Source organism: Penicillium cinerascens (assembly GCF_028974065.1).
Source record: "Penicillium cinerascens strain IBT 15544 chromosome Unknown contig_5_segment0_segment0, whole genome shotgun sequence".
Taxonomy (NCBI): Eukaryota; Fungi; Ascomycota; class Eurotiomycetes; order Eurotiales; family Aspergillaceae; genus Penicillium; species Penicillium cinerascens.
In genome coordinates this window covers 3277313-3298068 of record NW_026695294.1, presented here as the reverse complement: position 1 = coordinate 3298068, position 20756 = coordinate 3277313, and the positions used below count along the sequence as shown (strand labels likewise).

Sequence of the window (20756 nt, the reverse complement as noted above, 5' to 3'; positions counted from 1 at the left end):
CATCAAACCGAAAGAGAAGGGAAAAAATAACAATTTGACAGATAAAGCACGGGCCCGCAACGTCTGGCGTGCCCGCGTTCTGCCCGTTGATTTGCCGCTGATAAGTTTCGTGTGTTGCGTCACTGATCGCAGCGTTGATGAATCAACTGAACATCGCGTCCAACGAGTAGTCCAGGCATCGGATTTCACGTCTTACGATCCAGTAGTAAATTGTTCAGCTTATCGTTCCCTGTCAATGGACGCGATTTCCTGGGCTACGTATCAGTTTGCATGAAGGAGGAAATCAAGGCATGAAAACCTTGAAACCAAGATTCTTACGTCGGCCACGGGAATGCTATCTTTCCTCTTTATCTCTTTTCCTCCGTAGCCTCCCTAGAGGCCTTCACCCCTCGACCGACTCCATCTTCATGGCCATTTTTACCTCGCCCCGGTCCCTCCAGAACAATGCCTTCCAAGATCCCGTGGGCAGCCTGATCGCGGCAGGCGCCAACGCGCACGCCAGCCATCCCTCGTTCGGACATCTCGTGCTACTCGTCTTCGAGGCCGTGCTGGAGGTGGTCTGCGTTAGCTTGCCCGGTTACTTTGCTGCCCAACAGGGCATGTTCGATGCCGATGCTCAGAAGCTTGTCGCCAACCTTAACGTCACGCTGTTCACCCCTTGTTTGAGTACGTGCTTCCCGCCGATCTGCTTTATCGTCGCTGATAACAAACAGTCTTTATCAAACTTGGCTCTCAATTGACCGCGGAGACCCTGTCCGACTTGGCTATTATCCCTGCGATCTTTGTCGTCCAGACGGCCGTCTCGTACTTATGTGCCTTCACCATATCACGATGCTGTCGCTTCAAGAAGCGCCAGGCCAACTTTGTGGCGGCGATGGCGGTATGTCAGACTCGTAATGGCTCATGCTCATGGAATTATCATACTGATCTCTACGGAACAGGTCTTTGGTAACTCCAATTCCCTCCCGATCTCCCTCGTCATGTCTCTGTCGCAAACCCTTCAGGGTCTCCACTGGGACCGCGTCCCCAATGACAACGATGATGAAGTAGCCGCCCGCGGCATCTTATATCTGCTTATCTTCCAGCAGTTGGGCCAGTTGGTTCGTTGGAGCTGGGGATACCATGTCTTGTTGGCGCCCAAGGACCGATTTCTCGAGGATACAGACAGCGATGACGCCGATCGGTCTCGTATTGAGCAGGGCCAGGCGCGTTACACCGACAATCCCGAGCAGACGGACCCGGACGAGCCCTTGCTGCGCACGCGCAGCTCGGAGCATATAGCTCACCCTGCAAATGCCCACGCACATGTCGAATTTCAGTCTGGAGACCAGACCCCGGTCTCCACGTGCGGGTACTCCTACTCGAAAGGCTCAAAAGTGTCCTCCGTTATTTCTGGTGATGAAACAGTGGAGGGAAGTCATGATTGGGATGACCCACCCTCAGCAGCCATTGGACCTCCGCCCAGGGGACCCTTCCTCCCGCGCCAGAGCTCTCGAGGTGACATGCTCTCATTCCCAGACGTGGAGGCTACTGCGCGGGAAGCGCACGCCACAAAACAAACTTTCCTGCAGCGGTGGAAGACGTCTGTTCGGCAGCGAGGAGAGCGCATCCGCAAATTTTGGGAGAAGAAATCGGATGCCCTATACGGGCGTCTCCCGCCTAAGGCTCAAAAGACCGTCTCTGCAATCACACGTGGAATCCGCCGCTTCATGCGTGGTGCATGGGACTTCATGAATCCACCACTGTGGGCCATGCTCGCCGCCATCATCGTAGCTTCTGTCCCTTCCCTCCAGGACCTCTTTTTTGATGAAGGCACCTTCATGCGCAACTCAGTGACCCGCGCCGTCGAACAGAACGCCCAAGTCGCCGTGCCGCTGATTCTGGTCGTGCTTGGCGCGAACCTGGCTCGCAATACTCTTTCTGAAGAGGCCTTGGCGGATATGGAGGATCCGCACGCAGAGCGCAAGCTGATTATCGCTTCCCTGGTTGCGCGTATGCTCCTCCCGACCCTCATTATGGCACCGCTGCTTGCCCTGCTGGCCAAGTTTGTGTCTATCAGCATTCTCGACGACCCGATCTTTATCATTGTCTGCTTCCTCCTTACTGGTGCGCCCTCGGCACTGCAACTGGCCCAGATCTGCCAGATTAACAATGTCTACGTCGGGGCTATGTCCAAACTCCTCTTCCAGAGTTACGTGGTCTGGTACGTGATCCCTTTCTCTGATGTACTTTCGAGTCTTGCAGATAAGCTGACAACTTCTCAGGATCCTCCCGTCCACCCTCTTCCTCGTCGTCTGCGCCTTGGAAGTTCTCGAATGGGCTCAGGCTTAAGCCCACTCGCACCTTTTGTATGCCTAACTAGATAGGCTAGATAGACGTCTGGTTTTGCCTTTTGTGATAGATGACTCTCCTTCGGACTTGGCGTTACTCGAGACTGCCTCGGTGCTAGTTTGCATCTGGATGATCGATTCATGGCTTCGCTCACTTGTCGTACATTATTATTATCGTTTATTTTTATGGATTATTTGCTTGTCATTCGGAGGACCATACTCTCCAAAAGTGAATACACGAATACCCGTCACCCATTCGAACTGGTAGATATTTCGTATCTTAAAATAGCTTTGCTATGCCATCAGTATGAAAAATTACCGAAAAGACCATCAAGATGCGACAGAATAAACCCCACCAGAAGTCGAGAGCAACGGAGAATCATATGCAACCTGTCCCGTTGGATCACCGAGTACATCAAACCATCGCCATCCCCAAAACCATGTGCCACAGTGTGTGGCCGAGCCCACATGTCCAACCTGGTCAATGTCTTGGACCTCGAGAATGTATGTTTCGCTCCTAACCCACTTCCTACTAACACATTTAGCTAACCAATGCACCATGACTGATAAGGCCATGCTTTTCTTATCGTTTCCATGGCTACATACATAGAGGATATGGTTAGGGGGTTATTGCGGGGTCGCAATTTGTCTTTTATGGACATCTAATGTGGATGAGGGTGGACGGGCGGATCTTTCTAGTTGCAAGAAATTAATTTCGTATGGAATAAAAGACCTCTGGAGTTTCAGTTGTAAGTCTTTTGAACTTTGTGGAAGTGTCTCTCTTTGAAAATCTGCACGGGTTTGAAAGTCAAGCATTATATTCCAAATTTTGTAGATGATTACTTCCTGCTAAGGGCTCAGTACTAGCTAGATAGACTCAAGCGCCCTATACTTATTAGCTACCTCTGTAAGTATAACTGGGCAACATTATCGCGATTTAAGATCACAGATAACGTCTGCCCAAGAATGTCAAAATCTCCTGCGCAATATTCTCAAAGTCAGTCTCCACAGCGAAATGCCCTGCATCAATCAGCTTGACTTCAGCATCCGGTAAATCCCTTTTAAAAGCCTCCGCTCCCGGCGGAATAAAAAACACATCATTCTTGCCCCAAATAGCGAGAAGAGGGACGCTGGATTTTCGGAAATAGGCGTGGAAATCTTCATACAGAGCCACATTGGTCTGGTAATCCATAAACAAATCCAACTGGATTTCCTTATTTCCAGGCCGCTCCATCAAGGCGTAATCGAGATAATATGACTCCGGTGCAATGCGACTAACATCCGGAGTACCATTCTCATACTGGAATTTGGTCATCTCGAGAGTGAGCATGGCCTGCGCGACCTTGGTGCGATTCTCGGGCGCGTTGTTGCTAGCCCAGAGGTCTTGAATAGGACCCCAGACATCGCCGAAGCCTTCGACGTAGGCGTTTCCGTTCTGGGAGATTATGGCTTGAATTGAAGCTGGTCGCTGGAGGGCGAGTCTCAAGCCGGTCGGTGCGCCGTAGTCAAATATGTACATGGAGAAGCTGGTGATGGAGAGTTCGTCAAGAAACTCTGCCATGGTCGTTGCTAGGTTGTCGAAAGTGTATTTGAAGGTGGACGGTGTTTCGGTGAATCCAAACCCAGGCAAATCGGGGGCTATCACACGATACTGGGCCCCAAGAAGAGGAATCAAATTGCGATATTGGTGTGAAGATGAGGGGAAGCCATGAAGTAGTAGGATGACTGGAGCATCCCGTATCTGGCTTTGTTCTCGATAGAAGATCTTGATGCCCGATGGCAAGAGCAGGGTTTTGTTCTGTGTCACGCCCATGATTGGATGTAAAGTATTCTGTGGATATAGAGTGACTGGATAGCTGATATGGATAGCTGGCAGGATGAGAGGGGTTCTTTAAGTACAGTCCCCTCTGACAGCCTGCAAGATTACCAATACATGCAAACACGGGATCTGAGGAGAGCATCTTCACTCCGTTTCCACGAATGATAGTTTCGTTTCATTTGACTCGAACCTTCGCGAGGCTCAATTATGTCGACGGAACAGAGTCATGTCTGTAATGCAAACAGTCCTTACGGATTCCAGTGTGACGTTATTTGTCACTCATTGTTCGCACGAAAGGTTGTCGCTCGTGTTTGTACCGTGGCTGTTTTGACCCCGGTCAAACCACGCAAACCAAGCAGACGAGTCTAGAACGCCGTGGCCCTGATGAATCCGGCGACGCCCTTGAACCAAACCTTTCAAATACAAACGATTCATTTGGAATATTTGGAATCATCTATACCTAGAAAAACCTAAGGTTGAGACGGTTATTAACCATGGCTGTTACTTCGCGTCTATCTTCTTAAGACTCGAGGGCTCCTCTGCTCTACTTAATTACCACAAAACTGAAACGGGCATCATGAAGGTGTCATCGATGAATTCGGAGGCCCCGAATCTCTCTCATCATCCAAGAGGTGCCCCCGCACTCCAACCAAAAATCGGCGAAGTTGTGATCAAGGTCAACACCTTTGGCATCAACCATGCCGAGATGCTCGTAACTCCTGGAGTTCGTAACGCTTCACGTCGGGCGCAATTGCCATATCGGAGTGGGTCCAGCCACCGCGCCGAAACTGACGCCAGCACCTCCTGACTAGTGATAACGAAATTTTTAAGAACTAAATATAGGCATTGCTGTTTGTTCCCCTTTAGAGTACTGAATTCAATCACAGCTTGCGTCTACCAAGACTTGACATGAGCTTCTCAATTGCCGCTGCACTCTTCGCGGCATCTGTGCTCGCTCAAACACCACCTGGCAGCTCCCCGTCGACGAAGAATAACCTGGGAGCCGCGTATAAAAATGCAACAATCTTCCCTGGTGTCTGGATCGACCCAAGTTGTAAGCATTCGTCTGATGCCATGGAACGTCCACTAATCGTATCCCAGACGTCGCTAACCAGCCGATTTTCTACACAACGGACAATAAGAAGCATGAGCAAGACGATGACAGCAAATACATGATCATGATGCTGGACTTGAATATCCCGGACTCCGAAGTTACGACACCTGCATATTATGACACGCTGGTTCCGGGTCTTGCACTCGACACAACCACTCGTCTGCATTGGTGGAGTGGAAACTATACGATCGGCAGACACGGCCTCTTTCTCGGCTCCAGCGATGCCCTGGCCGAGTACACTGCGCCGCGATCTCATGGCAGCTCCAACCACACCTACGCCCTGTACTTGTTTGATCAACCTGCTGGTTATGAGGCTCCTGCGGAGGCCCTTGATGGGACTTATTACCCCCGGTCTGCCTCGGCGCGCTTCAATTTTACGCTGGCTCCGATTGTCAAGGAGGTCGGTCGGCCTCTTGCGGCTACTTATTTCCTGACCAACAACCCGTAAGGCTCATCCCGCCCGGATGCAGGTGGCTGATTGTCGAATGATATACATGGTGTAAATAATACATAGGCGAGACCTAACTCGCATTGGGAGATAATGACAGTGCTGCCTTCTAGAAATCTTGAATAAAAGCCGAGTAAGTCCACATGCAGATCACAGTTGAAGTAGAAAGAACTCAAAATGTAGAGAGCTCAACACTGCGCTAACCGAAATTGGCAACCGAGCTCCCCTCCAGTAAACATCGAACTTCCGCGAATTTACCGCGCATCGCCAAGTGAGGCCTCGAATCCAATCATGCCTCACCTACGTCGACAACCAAACCCCCAAGGCTTCCCGGCACCCAATGGCCCTAGCGGTCCAGGCAGCCTCCGCGCGCAATTCCAAACCCCTCCATCGCGACAAACCCCCTCCAACCCAACCCACCGCCTCGCGCCCTCCACAGGACCTCAAGACATAACGCCCGAACCGGGGCCTGCGTTGGCGCACCCGGCAGCACACTCCAGCTTTTTCTCCGTCTTCGGTCGACCCAGGCTTGAACAGCACCCTCCGCCGGTGGTGGACGAGGAGGACGTGTTTGACGACGACTTCGATCCGAATGCCCAAGACATGGAACCAGACGAAGAGGAATTCGATGAGGATCTGATCCTGGAAGACCAGATTGAGCCTGAGGATGGGTTGGACGACACTGAGCTGGTGGACGAAGATGATCTCGACGAGGAAGTCGAGGACCAACTCGAAGATGACGCGGACGAGGAGATGCACGATCGTGGTTCGTCTCTCTCCGTCGCATTGCGGCTGTGAAATTTCGCTAACGCCTACATAGGGAAATCACCTTCGCCCCTGCCACCTAATCTGCGAGAGATCTCGTCTCTCGCGTCTTGGACAGTTTCCACATCGAAGCCGGGCTGCGGCGTTGCTGCACTCCGACACCCTTCGCCTTCACAATACTGGCAATCAGACGGTCCGCAGCCCCACACGTTGACGCTGCACTTCTTCAAGTTGGTCGCTGTCGTGCGCATTCGTGTGTACCTGGACTTCGAGCTGGATGAAAGCTACACGCCTACGAAGATTATTTTCCTGGCCGGCATGGGCGGCAATGATCTCGTCGAGTTCGGGACCTGGGAGGGCGATGGACCCTGCGGCTGGGTCGACGTGCCTTTGGAAGGTGTTGGAGGGCGAAATGGAGGATGGGTTCGTGATGATGCGATGCGGCGCAAACGCAAATCAAAGGGTGAAGCTGGTAACAACGAGGATGAAGCCGAAGGCCGGAATGGTGACCTTGACGAACATGACCCGTATACGGGGAATGTACTCAAGGCCATGGTGATTCAGATGCGCATTATGGAGAATCACCAGAACGGAAAGGATACCCATGTGCGAGGTTTCCAGGTCTTTGCTTGTGACGATAGTCGGAGGCGCATGGCTGCTGCACCGTCTGCTTCTGCGGATGGTCGTCATCGCCGCCATAGTGTTCGACAGTCTCTGCGTGGAGGTGTGCTTGATGCACTCAACGGTGGCCGTCAGCGCAGTGAAGACGTTGATGCGAACAGACTCGTCGAAACTTCTGGGCTGGAAGAACCGGACTGGATGGGGGAGCCGGTCATTCGATAAGGCAGCATGATACGAACAGCATGTTTATTGGCGTTGTGGGCATCTTCAACTTTTGTTGAGGGTTTGTTTCTGTTTTCGGAGTTCAATGGCATCGAGATACCCTGTCCTTTTCATTATGGGTGAGACCAGCAAGAGTGGATGCATTCAACCTTTGGGTACCTAGCTTATTTAGAGAAGCATGAGCATTAAAACTCCCATTATTATGAGTGACTCGAACTCGCGTCCATCATCTGCAACAATAAGCCAAGCGTCAAAGTACACCGAGGCAGGGACACAACCATGAATTCGAAAAAATGGAATGCTTTAAAATTCCGAAAGGGTATTCAATTTTGTTTTCTACACTCATGTCTCATATAGAACCACCGGCACACACAGTGCAGCCATTATAAATCTACTTAAGCAGCTTCTCTAGCTCGGCAGCGATGGCATCACCGACCTCGACGGTGGTAGCCTTCCCGCCGATGTCACCGGTGCGGACGCCGGCCTCGATGACGTTGCTAACGGCCTTCTCGATAATGCGGGCCTCGGCGAGCATGCCGAAGGAGTACTGCATCATCATGGCGATGGAAAGAATGGCTGCGACGGGGTTGACAATGCCCTTGCCGGCGATGTCGGGGGCGGAACCTATAACACCTATCAGCAATGTCACCGTGAACGGAGAAACATGTAATAATACATACCGTGGATAGGCTCGTAGATACCGTTGACGCGGCTCTTGCCATCAGGCACGCCGCTCAAACTGGCACTGGGCAGCAGACCGAGCGAACCGGGAATAACACTAGCCTCGTCGCTGATAATATCACCGAACAGGTTGCTAGTAACGACAATACCGTTCAGCTTACGGGGATCCTTGACCATAAGCATGGCGGCAGAGTCAATCAGGTGGTGACCGATCTGGACCTGAGGGAACTCCTTGGCCATAATCTCGGTAACGACCTTGCGCCACAGACGGCTAGTAGCGAGGACATTGGCCTTGTCCAGACTCCATACGGGGAGAGGGGGGTTGTGCTGCAGAGCAAGGTGGCCCGCGAGGCGCGTGATGCGCTCGATCTCAGGGCGCGAGTAGGGCTCGGTGTCCATGGCGAAGCCGGACCCGTCGTCCTCCTTGCGCTCGCCGAAGTAAATACCGCCCGTCAGCTCGCGGATGATGTTGAAATCCACGCCGCGGCAGACTTCCTCCTTCAGAGGGGAGCTCTTTACCAGCGAGGGTGCGGCGAAGTTGCATGGTCGCAGGTTGCCGAATGTGCCCATCTCCTTGCGCAGCTTCAGGATACCCTGCTCAGGGCGGACGGTGCCGGTGCCCCATTTCTGTATGTTAAAGAAAGTAATGAGTATGGGGGTTTAGGAGGGTTGTTTCGAAGGGGTTGAACGTACGGGGCCACCAATGGCGCCCAGAAGGACCGCGTCGGCATTCTTAGCGGCATTCAGGGCCTCGTCGGTCAGAGGGGGAGCCAGTCGCGTCAATGGACGCCTGTAGTCGGTTAGTGTTTGCAACGGTACGCTTTTATGGGGTTTCCACTCACGCCGCCGAGGAGGTGGTCCTGCAGGTTGAAAGTGACATCACGGCTCTTTTCGATGGTGCGGAGGATCTAAAGACGATGGGCGTCAGGATTCATATGCTGCAGATCGACTCTTTTGTGCCAATGGCTCACCTTAATAGCCTCGGCAGTAACCTATTGTTTCGCGAGGTGTTAGTCACGTCGAATTGTCGCGTGTAGACCAAAGGTCCATGGCGGGACGTGTTAGAGCACATACCTCGGGACCACAGTGGTCACCACCGAAGACAACGACATTGAAGGAAGGCATTTCGAGGGTATAGGCGCGAGAGAAAATGTCAATCGAAGGCAGCTCAATTGGTACGAAAGGGAGCTTTAAAAGAGGTGGCATGCGGGTTGGAGTCGACCCCGCCGCTCCGAGATCGGCGCCCACTCAACTGCGCCGCAAGCACAATCCACAACGACGACTTCGGACTCCCCCAGCTTGTTTACGGCTTCTACGGCTTCTCACGGCTGCTATCGGGTTCTCGTGTAATTGTCTGTGGTCTCATATTTACACATTCTTAAACCTCGAACACGTTCACCATGCATATTTCATTAGGAATATATGTTCTAGTCGATGTCGCAGCTATGTACCTTTCCCTACATTGATTGACTGAGAACAATAGTACAGAAACCATATTTGTCTCAATCACACGGCTGATTGAATTTCGTCATGGTAGGACAATGTTGAAATCTCCCTCAAAATTCACGATGAAAGACAATAGCTTCTGCAAACAAGAGCGGTCTCCTGTCTCGGCCTCGATCTCTCCAAGTTTCCCCGTGGCCAAGAAACTGAGCAGGTGAGAATGTGTTATGGAGCAAGAGTAGTCGGCCGCACTATTCTGCATCTCCGTTTGTTTCAACCCAGTCCGATGAATCAAAGTACCATTGCTGAGAATGAGACGACATCCTTCATCCAGATCGGTCAAGTACAAATTGATTGTGAAGGCATGCGCCTGAGCCTGGGGGCCATTCAGTCGCACCGCAATGGATGCAAAAAGCTGATGAAGAGATAGCGCCTTCATCATCTCAGACTGGTCGGACAGTAGATTCTTAGACGTCTTTTGGCCGCGCAATTCGCTGGCACCGGTCAAGTAGAAGTTGCGCCATGGGCCATTCTGAGCGCCGTATCCAAGCTTTTCATATGTTGATGCCAATAATTCCTTTCCGTCTTTGTTTTCTGGGTCAGCGAAAACGAGGTGGTTAAGCAGTGTTGCAGCAAAACGCAGATCACCTTCCTTGATGTAACTCTCGGATTTCCTAAGAACTTCTTCGACACCACCCATGCAAGCAACGTAACGTTTGGCAGAGGGGACCGGGGGGTGCTCCCACAGATGAGATGGGTTTCCGTCAAACCAAGTCATGTAACGCTGGTAGATTGCCTTGACATTGTGAACAACTGTCCCGTAGAAGCCTTGTGCATGCCAGGCAGACTGGAGTTTGGGGGGAAGCGAGAAATCCTCGGCAATTTCAATCCCCGTGAGGCCCTGATTAATCAACCGTACGGTCTGATCGTGCAAGTATGCGTATAAATCCCTTTGCTCGGCGAGATATTCCAATATTCTGTCATTACCCCATATCGGCCAGTGGTGTAATGCGAAGATAGTGTCTGTCTTCTCCGCAAAGAGAATGATTGACTCATCCATGTAGGAGGACCATGCAAGAGCATCACGCACAGCAGCTCCTCTGGGCGTTGCGATGTTATGTAGGCCTTGCGTCGCATTCTCAGCCATGCACAGGGTTCGAAATTGGGGGAGATAAATATTCATCTCAGCCGGCGCTTCGGTTCCCGGCGTGATCTGGAAGAATAGTTCCACTCCATCAATTACCTCCACTTGCCCGGTATGAGTGATGTCGAGGGTTGGAGGGATAATTGTAACTGTTCCGGAGGAGAGGGTTGATCCCAATCCGCAACTGATCTGGCCACGGGGATTCTTTGCCAATTCATAACCATACATATATCCTGCCCTGCGAGCCATAGCGTTGCCAGCGAAAATATTTTCGCTGACAGCGTGCTCAAGGAAGCCTTGAGGAGCAATTATCGGTATCTTGGTAGATTCAGCCTTGGATATGATTCCCCCTGCTCCGCCAAAGTGATCAGCATGACTGTGGGTGTAGATCATGCCTACCACGGGCCTGTTGCCACGATTTTTGCGGTAGAGACCAAGCGCAGCCTTGGCACACTCAGCAGAAGTAAGGGAATCGATGATAATTATCCCCTTTTCTCCCTCAATGAAAGTAATATTCGAGAGATCAAAGCCTCGGATTTGGTATATGCCGTCGACAACTTTGTAAAGGCCTTGTTTCGCAACAAGTTGAGCCTGGCGCCATAGAGAAGGGTTTGCGGTATTTGGAACAGATGTTTCGGCCAAGAAATTGTAAGCTTCATTGTCCCATATAGCGTGGTCTTGATTATCTGTGATTATGCAGGGATCAAGGCGATCTATGAGTCCGCGATCTGCATCCTGGAAGGATTGCGTGTGATCGGGTGAAAGGTCCATTGTCGTTTTGGAAGAGTAGATTTTTGGTTTTGACACATGGAATATTTCGAGTATGAACTTGTTCAAATAGAACTAACATGTTAAGTGGTGCTGCGATGTCTATGACGGGTGCATTATAGTTAGTTACACAGTGGGGGTCCATAGGGAACTATAGGTTTACCGCCTAGTTTCTGCCGCGTTTTCTGTCAACGTCGAGAAAGATTCGAAGATGATTATGGCATTATTCCACTTATTAATCTTCGGGATCAGTGACTCATATTCTCTACATAATGTCCAAACACACAAGGGCATGAATTAAATGATGTAAAAAGTATAAGGAATATCAGACCAGGCAAACAATGATGGGGAAACGACAGGATTGAAGGAACAGAAAAGGCCAGAAGAAAAAAAAACATAACCCTGTGTGTACTGTACAAGGGCCCGGAATTCCAGAGAACTCCCGAGGACCTTCCTATCCCTGCCAAAGACACGGACCAATAGGATTTGCAAAACCCGCCAACCCAACCTTCCACGGAAGTTCCCATAGCACAGCTCGTACTGTCTGCTTAAGAAACCTCAAATCACAAACCGAAGCTCCAATGACATGCATGATCAACGGGGAGGGAGAAAGACAAAGGAAACATTGCGGCTAGCAAATGCGCTAGCTCGCAAGCTGCAATTAGAATATCTTGCAGGTTACTTGCGGTTGGCACGCCGGGCCTTCTTGTCACTCTCCGCGAGCAATTGGCTAGCGTTGATCAGCTGAATGACGTTGACATACTGCTTGAACAGCATGACCGGGGCCGAGATGATGGTAATAATCCACGGGATCTGGCTGTCAATCTTGTTTGCGCGCGCCATTTCGAGTGCGCCGGCACTCCAGGGGCTAGCGAAGAGGCTGCTGGGAGCAGGGTTGGCGGGGTTGCCAGGCTGCGCGGAGAAGGGCTGCGCATCGGGGAGGGGCTGCAGAAGCGAGGGCGACAGGATCGGCGAGGAGAAAGACAGAAGGTAGATGCCGATGAAGAACGCCTCGTTGAGAGCGCAGCAGATGAACAGCACGGTCTGAAAGACAAGTTTAGCGGAAATCAGACCGGGTCAACGCCGAGTCAACATACCTTGCTGTTGTAGTACTTGTAGAGGGCCCAGTTGGCCGTAGGATCGATCTTCTTGTGGCTCTGGTTGGATCCACCAACGCTCAGAGTAGCATACATGTGCATATAGTGACTGGCCAGGTCCAGGCAAATCAGACCCTGGAACACAATGGCCCAACGAGGCCAGGCGGAGCTCAAAAAGACGAGCAAGCATGAGGTGGTGCAGCGGTCCGTCACCATATCCAAGACGGCGCCGAAGGTGGTCGACTGATTGTAGTAGCGGGCAGCGTAGCCATCCAATGCGTCTAGCAGACAAGACACGCTATAGAGGATAGAGCAGGTGCGAGGGTGGAGGGGCATATAATAGAGGGACGCGATAGCAAGGACCACTCGGAAATAGCCTAGGATCTAGTAAGCAACGGAGGCCGAGGTCGGGTATGTGGATGGAGATGAAGCTTACCAATGAGATTCGGGGCGAACAGGAAGATGTTCTCATCGGACTCCTCCCGCAAAGACGACCTTGATCTCTTCTTGGAGGGTGTGCGCTTCTTCGAAGGTGTGGACACGCTTCCATTATTGCTGAGCGATTCTTCGCTCTCCTCACCCTGGCTAGCAAGAGCCGCCTTTTGTCGTCGTGTCCGGGCACTCATTGTGAATGTTGAAGGTGGTGTATTTAAAGAAACGTGAACAGATAATTAGTCTGCCAGGGACCGCTGACGCAAGTGAGGTGGGGGGATGGAGAGTTGAAAAGTATCGTAGGCGGAACGCGTCTGCGGCGAGTGGGCAGATTAGCAGCGGTTGACGGTTGGCTTGCGAAGAGGACAACGCAGGGCAAACCACACGTCACGGTCAGTACAAAAGTGTTTTCAGATAAGAATGATAAGGAGAGAAAGCGCTCAGACACAAGCGGAGCTGGTCGGAGGGAAATAAGGATAGGGGGATTCAGGAGGGAAAATTCGAGTGAACGATAAGGGATGATAAGCTCACGCGTCGACGATCTTGCTACTTACATGGAGGTGAAGCTTCAGGTATGTCCAAGGCTGGAGAGGTACCTGACACGTAGATGCAAAAAGAAGTTTCTGAGTCCGTACTCAAGTGCACGAGCAAGGAGCTGGGAATGGGAAGATGACATGGAATGTTTTGAACGGGTCGCCCGGAACCTTGGAAGCTTTCCCCACATCGGACTTGGATGTTCCCCTAACACTCTTCCAAGGGTGTTCTGCTATACGATACTACGATACTACGATGCTACATAGCAAGTCTTTCGTTCATTCTTCAGTAAAAGTCTCGAGATCGTCTTGGTCCCGGGCTATTCAATTGCTCCGAGGTAACCTGTCCGCGCATAGTGCCGATGCATGTGGTGGGTATATAGTCCGCCCATTGGCGCATGGGCAATTTGCCCGTTCCTTTTCTTGGCTTGACCTCGGGCATTTTAACACCCCAAGAGTGCGTGTTGCCTGATGTCCACTTCTGATATTCAACATGCTTTGCTCCATCATGCAAGAAATGCCAGGTAAGAAAAATGGTCTAGTATGTAGAGAATGGTTAGGACTGCCGAGTCCGATCAGGAAAAAAAATGTTTATAATAGTTAACATCTAAACACCGGCTATTCCACAAGTTTCTGCTCTGGCAGGTAGATACAATAGACCATGTCATGCTGAATTCATCGACAAAAAGAAAACCACCGCTTTCAAGCTGAACAACGGCGAAATTATGTGCAACCGAGCCCTACTGGGATCAAAACTATGTACAGACAACATTTCTACAAGATTGGGGAGATATCACGTCCGTGACCTGCGCGGATCGGTGGCATCCTGTCGGCGCCACTCGCGGGACTCCTTCGTTCCCAGACTGCCAACGCCTCCCTCTTGTCGGCGCTCCCATCCACCAAGGCGAATGACCAGACAGGTGGAATTATCACCATCCTTGCTAACCTCGGTGGCAAAGCTGACTACGTCGCGAGCGCCTTGTTCGGGTGTCCGGGCTTCCTTGATAATGTCGACAACTTCCTGATCGAGAAGAGTGCCACCGATACCGTCGGATACCATGACCAGGAATGAGTACTCGGCGGCACCCATTTCAATGCGACGGAGCTCCGGCTCGGCAGAAACGCCAATCCGCTTGGACTGGACGTCTCCAAAGGCGCGGGTATTGGCAAGTCCACTCATGCGCTCTTCGCCGAAGGAGTCGGTAACAAAAGTCGCAGCATACCGGCGGAGTCGTCCAGCCTCTATTGGCGAGGACGGGTGATGGTTGGAGGTGACAGGAATGGCTTCGCCGTTCTCGGTAGAGCATAGTAATACCCTGGTGTCGCCGACATGCGAGATGAGCAGGCTTGAGGGACCGGCGGGATGCCAGAAGGGAGTCGGGCTGGGGGTCGAGATCATGGCAACGCTTCCAGTGCTTCCGCCCTTGAATCGAGAAGGGCCGCCAATCTTCGGAGCCCGGGTTAAGCTGGGACTGTGAAGAATCTCGTCATCATTGAGAGGTTTCTCGGCCTGTACCAAATCGTCATCTCGCTTTGCAGCTTGCGCTTTCACAAAGTCAAGATCGGCTCGCAGGAAAGCGTATTCCATGATTTCCTCAATAGAGACATGACCCGTTGAGGGGGCCTCCGCGGATTCGGAACCATAGTAAGAGAAGTGAGGCGGCTTGAATCTCTTGAAGTAACCACCGACCATCCGTCTCCAGTTCTGTACGAGATGCTTTTCCAAATCTCCGATTCGGTGGCGGTTGGCCACTTGCATCACCGGTAACGGGCCAATGGCCTGCTCGCTCCCGCTTATCTGCTGCTGATTTGTGCGAAGACTCGACCCAACCTCAAAAGCCGCGGCGGCGTCCTGTATATATTCGTGCAAATTTTCCTTAAGAAATGTGCTGCACTCGGACCCGCCATGCCCGTCAAAGATGCCGAAGTAGAATACTTGCGGGTCCCCGTTAGCAGTGTCTGCCGCCCGCGACTCGCGCGGCGAAGAGTTTCGCTTGATTGTAAGTGACGCAGGGGGCCGTTTTGCAAATGCCGGGATATCGATCACACCGGCCTGGTATGTATCTTGATTTGTAGGCCGAGTGCCGCGAGCCGTGACGGCTCCGAAGTGGTGCTTGGCATTGCGCAGCGGGATTCGGACGACGGTTGTCTCCCGGTCTACTAATGCCTGGAAGGGGGTCGGCGATTGAGACGTGTCCCCGGTGTGAGGTACTGAGGCAGAGCGCGGGAGTTTATGAAAGGGCGAGGTCGGTCCCCGAGGATCCGGGTGGAGAGAGGACGACGGCAGATGGGTAATGAAGTAGTCGCGAAACTGCGGGCGCCTCTTCACGATCGTTTGCTCATCCTGAGGTATAGCCTCGGTGCTGTACTCTTGTGACCTTCGAGGGCGGATGAAACCTGCGCAAGGGGAAATATGGTTAGCCGTCAAGCCGGGGTGTCCTCAAAAAAGATCTTCAGGTGTCGGAGATATAGCATCCACGTACTGTAACCGGTCGAGGTCCAGGCCCGGCCTGTTACTCGCCTCGCTGAAGTGACGATCATGAATGGCCCATTGATAGAGAGACAGTGTGGTGGCATAGGGAGAATGCAAAGGCCAGTTGGGCGTGGGGGGACACCTTGCCCCGGGCCGGGCGTCGGCAGATAAGACCGTATCCGGCAGATCAGTTCCTAGTAATTCGCGTTTACTTGTAGAACCATAGACTTTCAAGTAGATTCTTGTCATTTCTATGGAATATGCGATGATACTGACTACTGAAAATGCAGTGATCCTCACGATGGGAGTGAATTCATCTACGTAGTGCAGGATCACTGGATTATAGCGGGCCGGGAATAGCCGAGCGATATCTGAGAAAGTGAATAAAGGTTAAAAAAGCCCAGCAGGACTGCTTGGAATTGAATTCGATACAGGCTCCTAAAGACAAGATCATTTCGAGAAGGCTCCGTGTAGTGACAGACGAACAACGCGAAGGTTGGCACCTACCAAGAGCAGAATCATCAAGAGCCGAGAAAACATGACGGGGGATCTGCTTGAAAAAGAATGTGCCATGTTAGATAAGGGCCATTAAGACCCACAGAATTGAGCGGTCGACATGTTAGATGGCCCGGGTGCGCGAGAACAGACTGCTGTAGACGGCATCCACAACGGGTTGAGCGGTGATCTGCCTACCGCCGAAGAATCGGCCGTTCAGGCCCTTGATGGCATTCTCGCCGCCTTGAACACGGTCGAACTTCAGGTAGATGTCGCCTTGGGAGTTCGGATCTAGTGAGATGTGAACAACATGGCCGTACTTTTCTTCGCACTCTTGGCGGACATCGTCCTCCAACTCCTTGATCCAGACTTCGCCTTCTTCCCTGTGATTTGTTAGCATTGAAACATGAGGTTTGAACAGATACGCGGAATCAACTTACTCGGCAGGGTCGAACATGTTGCGAAGCAAGACGCAGCGGCTCGCCTGGTTCACGTTCACGGGCAGCGGCTTCACTTCGGTCTTGGGCCGGAGCATCTTCTGTTGCTCGTGGATTGAAGGCTCGGGTTCATCTGTACGTGCGAGTTTCCTCATCAACGCGTCTCTACTGTAGTTGTTGAAGTTCACCCCAGAAACATCTGTGTCGTCAAGAGCACTGGCACCGGTGGACTTTTCGGTTTCTCTGCCGCCGCCGGCACGGTCGAAGTTGTTCGAGCCACCAGCCTGGAGGCCTCGCCCTCCATGACCGGAAAAGGAAGAGCCCTGGAAATTGGGTTGGTTTGCAGAAGGGCCCTGCGGACGAGTCGCGCTCGAATCAGGGGTAAACTTATCGTTGCCAAGGCCCACACGAATGGCTCGACCAGCAAGATCAAATCCGTTCATCTTCTCCAGGGCATCACGAGCCTGAGTGGGGTCACGGAACCTAAACAGACAGTCAGCGAGGTCAACTCGAAAATTGAGGGACCATTGACTTACTGCACAAATGCATATCCTTTGCTCCGACCCGTCTCGTCCTTTTGCAGCTGAACAAACTCCAGCTCGCCGAATGGTTCGAAGACATTCTGGAGGTCGGTTTCAGTGATGCTGAAATGAACATTACCCACATAGAGTCTGTGAAATGGTGCGGAGTGTCCAGAGCTCGAGCTGGCCTCCGGATTACGTGCTTGACGGTTCTTTTCGGCTTCGGTAAGCTGTACGATGACGGGAATGCCTACAAGCGTCTGGCCGGTAAGCTGAATCGCAGCAGGGACGGATTCTTCGCTTTTGAATTCGACGTAACCGACACTATTCAGAAGTTAGTATGATGAGCGAACAGCAGAGAGGTGTGAACGCACCCTTTCGATCGACCACTAACACGATCTTTGACGATTTGAGCCTCCTTGACGGGACCGACCTTTTCAAAAAAGGCCATCAGCTCTTTAGTTCTCAGACGTGCGGCAAGTTGCTGCACAAAAACTGTTCGTTTATCCCGCTCATCTTCATTGAGTTCAGGGGACTTGCTGGGGCTCCGTCGACGAGGGCTGCGACGGCGGCCGTCACGATCACGGCGAGGGCGGCGGTCATCATCTCGTCCGCCCCGTCGGGAGGGGCGATAATGTCGGTCATCATCGGGGGATCGTGAACGAGTGCGAGCACGTCCTCCCCCACGATAAAAGTCGCCGCTGGAGCGGAGGTCATCACTGTTGGGATCACGACGGCGACGTCGGTCACTATCACGGCTACGGCTCCTCTTCCGGCTTCTCTGGCTTCCGTTAGCACTGCCATGTTCGCTTCGAGGGCTCTTCATGTCCTCATCGCCATCGGCATCTCGGTCACGGCGACGGTCTCGGCTGCGGTCTCTGCGGCGGTTTCTATCACGGGAACGGTCTCGATCCCGGCGTCCATCCTGGTCCGCTCGATCGCGATCGTCGCGGTCTTCGGGTTTGACGGGTACATCGGCAGGGGCAGCCGCCGTAGACTCGAGCAAGGCTTCTACGTCGAGTCCCGACATTGCGGAGTTGTAACTTGTCGCTAATTGTGATATGAACGATGGCCTGGGAGAGGAAATCAAGTCACTAAAGGGCACGGTCAGAGAGTGTCACGAAAGATAGGGCAAGGAGAAAGTTCAAACCCTTCTTCTCAGTTTTGCAATATCACGGCTTCAGAAAGAGCTCCACGCGGTCAGATATGCAGTTGGATCGCGAAAACGGGCTCGATTATCGAAGAAACCCAAACTTAAGTTCATATGTGGTAGTGCAGGAAACGGCGGTGGCAGGTCACATGGTGGCAGAAAAGATGGCAGAAAAATCCAGGCGGTGATACAAACTTCGCCACTCCCATCACGTGAAAATCCAATTTTTACTATGGTCTCACGATGTGTATTACGTGGGCATGTCAATTCACGCTGAAGTTAAATTGGAAAAGCTTTTTGATGGGCGTAAAACATTGGGTCTTTTTTCCATTAGGATTAAATAAGTCTCATGTACACTGATAAGTGATGCTGGTAAAAGAAATGTAAAGTGAATCAACTTCTCACGACCACGGGGCCTGAGAAGTCACCTATGCAGGAAGCAGAGAGAACCATCCAAAACTCCTCAGTTGCCAATGTGCGAGGGGGGCATGTACCAGTCCTTGGCGGTCATATGGCCAGTGACTAACTCCGTGAATTCATCATTAAAAGGGTAAGCCGTCGATACGGACATCTGCGAAAGGAACAACCTCTACTGAGCCTTGGCACCTTTGGGAGGGGGAGTCTCCAGCTCAGTGCCAAAGACTCGGTCCCAGAACCGACTGGTGACACCGAATCCGTTCTCAAAGTCAGCGTAGTGGTGCTGAAGGTGGTATTTCTTAAGCCCCTTGTAGTACATGGGGAGACTAGACAATGTCAGTCATGCAATTGATCAAAAGGATTAAAGATGGACACTTACTTGCGGTGGTGGAGGAAATAGTGGGTCAAATCATAGCAGACGTAACCGAAAACACCTCCACAGAAAACCTGCACAGCCGCATACCAGTTGTAGAAGAAGACCGCATGAGCCAACTTCCAGAAGGGAGCTGCCAGTACGACAAACAGTGTCGGCGGCATGACAAGTCGATATTTATCCATGGGGAGATAGTGGTGGATACCGTGAAGCAGGAAGTGCAGCGTCAGGCCAACTCGGTTATCAGGAAGCCAGTTATCGACGTGGAAGAGGAAGCGATGCATGAGATACTCGATCAGGGACCAGAGGCAAACACCGCCAACCCAATAAGCAGCAGCAGCCGAAGGATTATTCAAACCCCCGGCTCCAATCATGGTTCCATATGCGACCAGGGGAAGCCACATGATAGGAACAACATACCACGCGGTCTTGCTGAGGGGTTCCAGAAAGTTGCCGAAGAGAGGAGCCGACTGGCCTCCTTTGTAGTGACGAGGCCGATGGATTTGCTCCAGGTAGAATTCCTTGGAAAAGGTGCTGTACCAGAGCTGAGGGAACAGCGGCTTGCTCAGATCCAAGAACTTATGGGTCTTGAAATCCTGAGAGAAGTCGGTCTCAACGGACAGATCTTCTTCCCGCGACATTCCGGTGGTTTGGTAGACCACCCCTTCGCCTTCGCCTTCGCCGGCGTTGGCAGCCGAGTCGTTCGGCTTTCCGGATGCATCGGAGGAGAGGAAACCAACATGGTAGTCCAGGAGAATCTCGTAGGCAGCCTCGGTGTGCTCGTGGGAAATCTCATCCACCATGATCTCCGTCACATCCTTGCCCGCGTAGTCCAGAATCAAATCACCGCCACCTGGGTGATCCTCCACGAAATCCGTGACATCGTAGACATTGCGACCGATGGTAACGAAGCAGGATTTGGCACTGTTATGAGACTCGACCTCGGCAGGCGTGAACGTCGGCAGAACACGTCCAGGCATTTTGTGGGGTGGTTCTCACTTTTGCAAGGAAAAACCAACACAGAAAAGATGGGATTCGAAGCAAATCGTGGGACAGGCGACCGTAAGTAGGGAGGGGGAGTCGGTGGTCAAAGTTCGAAGCGGCGGATGCTTCGGTTTTGATGGGGCAATAAATTATTCAGGGGAGGCGTGGCGTGACAATCACTCTTCCCGCCCCGGTAAATGGGCAGAATTTCTTTTGGTTCAACAACGGTGACAATCCCGGTTGGCTGGTACGTATAGTAGTTGATAGGTGAGAGAGTGTTGATCAGGCCATCAGAGAGACTGGACAAACAGGAAAACCCAACGGCGCCATCCGAAGCAGGAGGAGAGGAGTGGGGCGCATGTGACTTCTTATCTAATCAGCGTCTCCCTCGGTTTCCGTGAAATTCATTTAAGACCCGGAGAATATTCAAGAGTTCTATGATCAAAAAGTGTTGAGAATCTTAAACAAGGACCAAGGGATTTTGTGGTT

General features: G+C 52.0%; 10 protein-coding genes across 10 annotated transcripts; 3 read left to right on the top strand and 7 right to left on the bottom strand.

The window, feature by feature from the left end:
* Nucleotides 1-407: 407 nt before the first annotated feature.
* Nucleotides 408-2331, top strand: N7498_005723 (Auxin Efflux Carrier superfamily; the record flags this gene model as incomplete). The annotated part of the gene is made up of 4 exons (XM_058452785.1): nucleotides 408-666; nucleotides 714-880; nucleotides 942-2203; nucleotides 2265-2331. 4 exons carry the CDS (start codon nucleotides 408-410, stop codon nucleotides 2329-2331), a joined length of 1755 nt encoding a protein of 584 aa, XP_058309323.1.
* Nucleotides 2332-3273: 942 nt separating this feature from the next.
* N7498_005722 (alpha/beta fold hydrolase) lies at nucleotides 3274-4143 on the bottom strand (the record flags this gene model as incomplete). Its single annotated transcript, XM_058452784.1, has 1 exon — nucleotides 3274-4143. The coding sequence occupies one exon, from the start codon at nucleotides 4141-4143 to the stop codon at nucleotides 3274-3276; it is 870 nt and encodes a 289-aa protein (XP_058309322.1).
* Nucleotides 4144-4726: 583 nt separating this feature from the next.
* On the top strand, nucleotides 4727-5711 carry N7498_005721 (phosphatidylethanolamine-binding protein; the record flags this gene model as incomplete). Its single annotated transcript, XM_058452783.1, has 3 exons — nucleotides 4727-4873; nucleotides 5017-5203; nucleotides 5251-5711. 3 exons carry the CDS (start codon nucleotides 4727-4729, stop codon nucleotides 5709-5711), a joined length of 795 nt encoding a protein of 264 aa, XP_058309321.1.
* A 291-nt stretch (nucleotides 5712-6002) lies between these two features.
* Nucleotides 6003-7319, top strand: N7498_005720 (anaphase promoting complex subunit DOC1; the record flags this gene model as incomplete). Its single annotated transcript, XM_058452782.1, has 2 exons — nucleotides 6003-6477; nucleotides 6532-7319. The coding sequence occupies 2 exons, from the start codon at nucleotides 6003-6005 to the stop codon at nucleotides 7317-7319; spliced, it is 1263 nt and encodes a 420-aa protein (XP_058309320.1).
* A 317-nt stretch (nucleotides 7320-7636) lies between these two features.
* On the bottom strand, nucleotides 7637-9148 carry leu2A (3-isopropylmalate dehydrogenase LEU2). Its single transcript, XM_058452781.1, has 6 exons — nucleotides 9075-9148; nucleotides 8972-8992; nucleotides 8820-8908; nucleotides 8694-8790; nucleotides 8000-8627; nucleotides 7637-7943 (listed from the first exon to the last, which is right to left on the bottom strand). The coding sequence occupies exons 1-6, from the start codon at nucleotides 9123-9125 to the stop codon at nucleotides 7711-7713; spliced, it is 1119 nt and encodes a 372-aa protein (XP_058309319.1). The 5' UTR covers nucleotides 9126-9148; the 3' UTR covers nucleotides 7637-7710.
* Nucleotides 9149-9528: 380 nt separating this feature from the next.
* On the bottom strand, nucleotides 9529-11358 carry N7498_005718 (alkyl/aryl-sulfatase; the record flags this gene model as incomplete). Its single annotated transcript, XM_058452780.1, has 1 exon — nucleotides 9529-11358. The coding sequence occupies one exon, from the start codon at nucleotides 11356-11358 to the stop codon at nucleotides 9529-9531; it is 1830 nt and encodes a 609-aa protein (XP_058309318.1).
* A 474-nt stretch (nucleotides 11359-11832) lies between these two features.
* On the bottom strand, nucleotides 11833-13078 carry N7498_005717 (CDP-diacylglycerol--inositol 3-phosphatidyltransferase; the record flags this gene model as incomplete). Its single annotated transcript, XM_058452779.1, has 3 exons — nucleotides 11833-12399; nucleotides 12453-12829; nucleotides 12889-13078. 3 exons carry the CDS (start codon nucleotides 13076-13078, stop codon nucleotides 12034-12036), a joined length of 933 nt encoding a protein of 310 aa, XP_058309317.1. The 3' UTR covers nucleotides 11833-12033.
* A 1132-nt stretch (nucleotides 13079-14210) lies between these two features.
* Nucleotides 14211-15994, bottom strand: ptcA (type 2C protein phosphatase PTC6; the record flags this gene model as incomplete). The annotated part of the gene is made up of 2 exons (XM_058452778.1): nucleotides 14211-15814; nucleotides 15901-15994. 2 exons carry the CDS (start codon nucleotides 15992-15994, stop codon nucleotides 14211-14213), a joined length of 1698 nt encoding a protein of 565 aa, XP_058309316.1.
* Nucleotides 15995-16274: 280 nt separating this feature from the next.
* N7498_005715 (putative RNA splicing factor (Pad-1)) lies at nucleotides 16275-18373 on the bottom strand (the record flags this gene model as incomplete). Its single annotated transcript, XM_058452777.1, has 4 exons — nucleotides 16275-16768; nucleotides 16826-17305; nucleotides 17359-17667; nucleotides 17718-18373. The coding sequence occupies 4 exons, from the start codon at nucleotides 18371-18373 to the stop codon at nucleotides 16510-16512; spliced, it is 1704 nt and encodes a 567-aa protein (XP_058309315.1). The 3' UTR covers nucleotides 16275-16509.
* Nucleotides 18374-19082: 709 nt separating this feature from the next.
* On the bottom strand, nucleotides 19083-20263 carry N7498_005714 (fatty acid alpha-hydroxylase; the record flags this gene model as incomplete). Its single annotated transcript, XM_058452776.1, has 2 exons — nucleotides 19083-19236; nucleotides 19290-20263. The coding sequence occupies 2 exons, from the start codon at nucleotides 20261-20263 to the stop codon at nucleotides 19083-19085; spliced, it is 1128 nt and encodes a 375-aa protein (XP_058309314.1).
* Nucleotides 20264-20756: the final 493 nt, after the last annotated feature.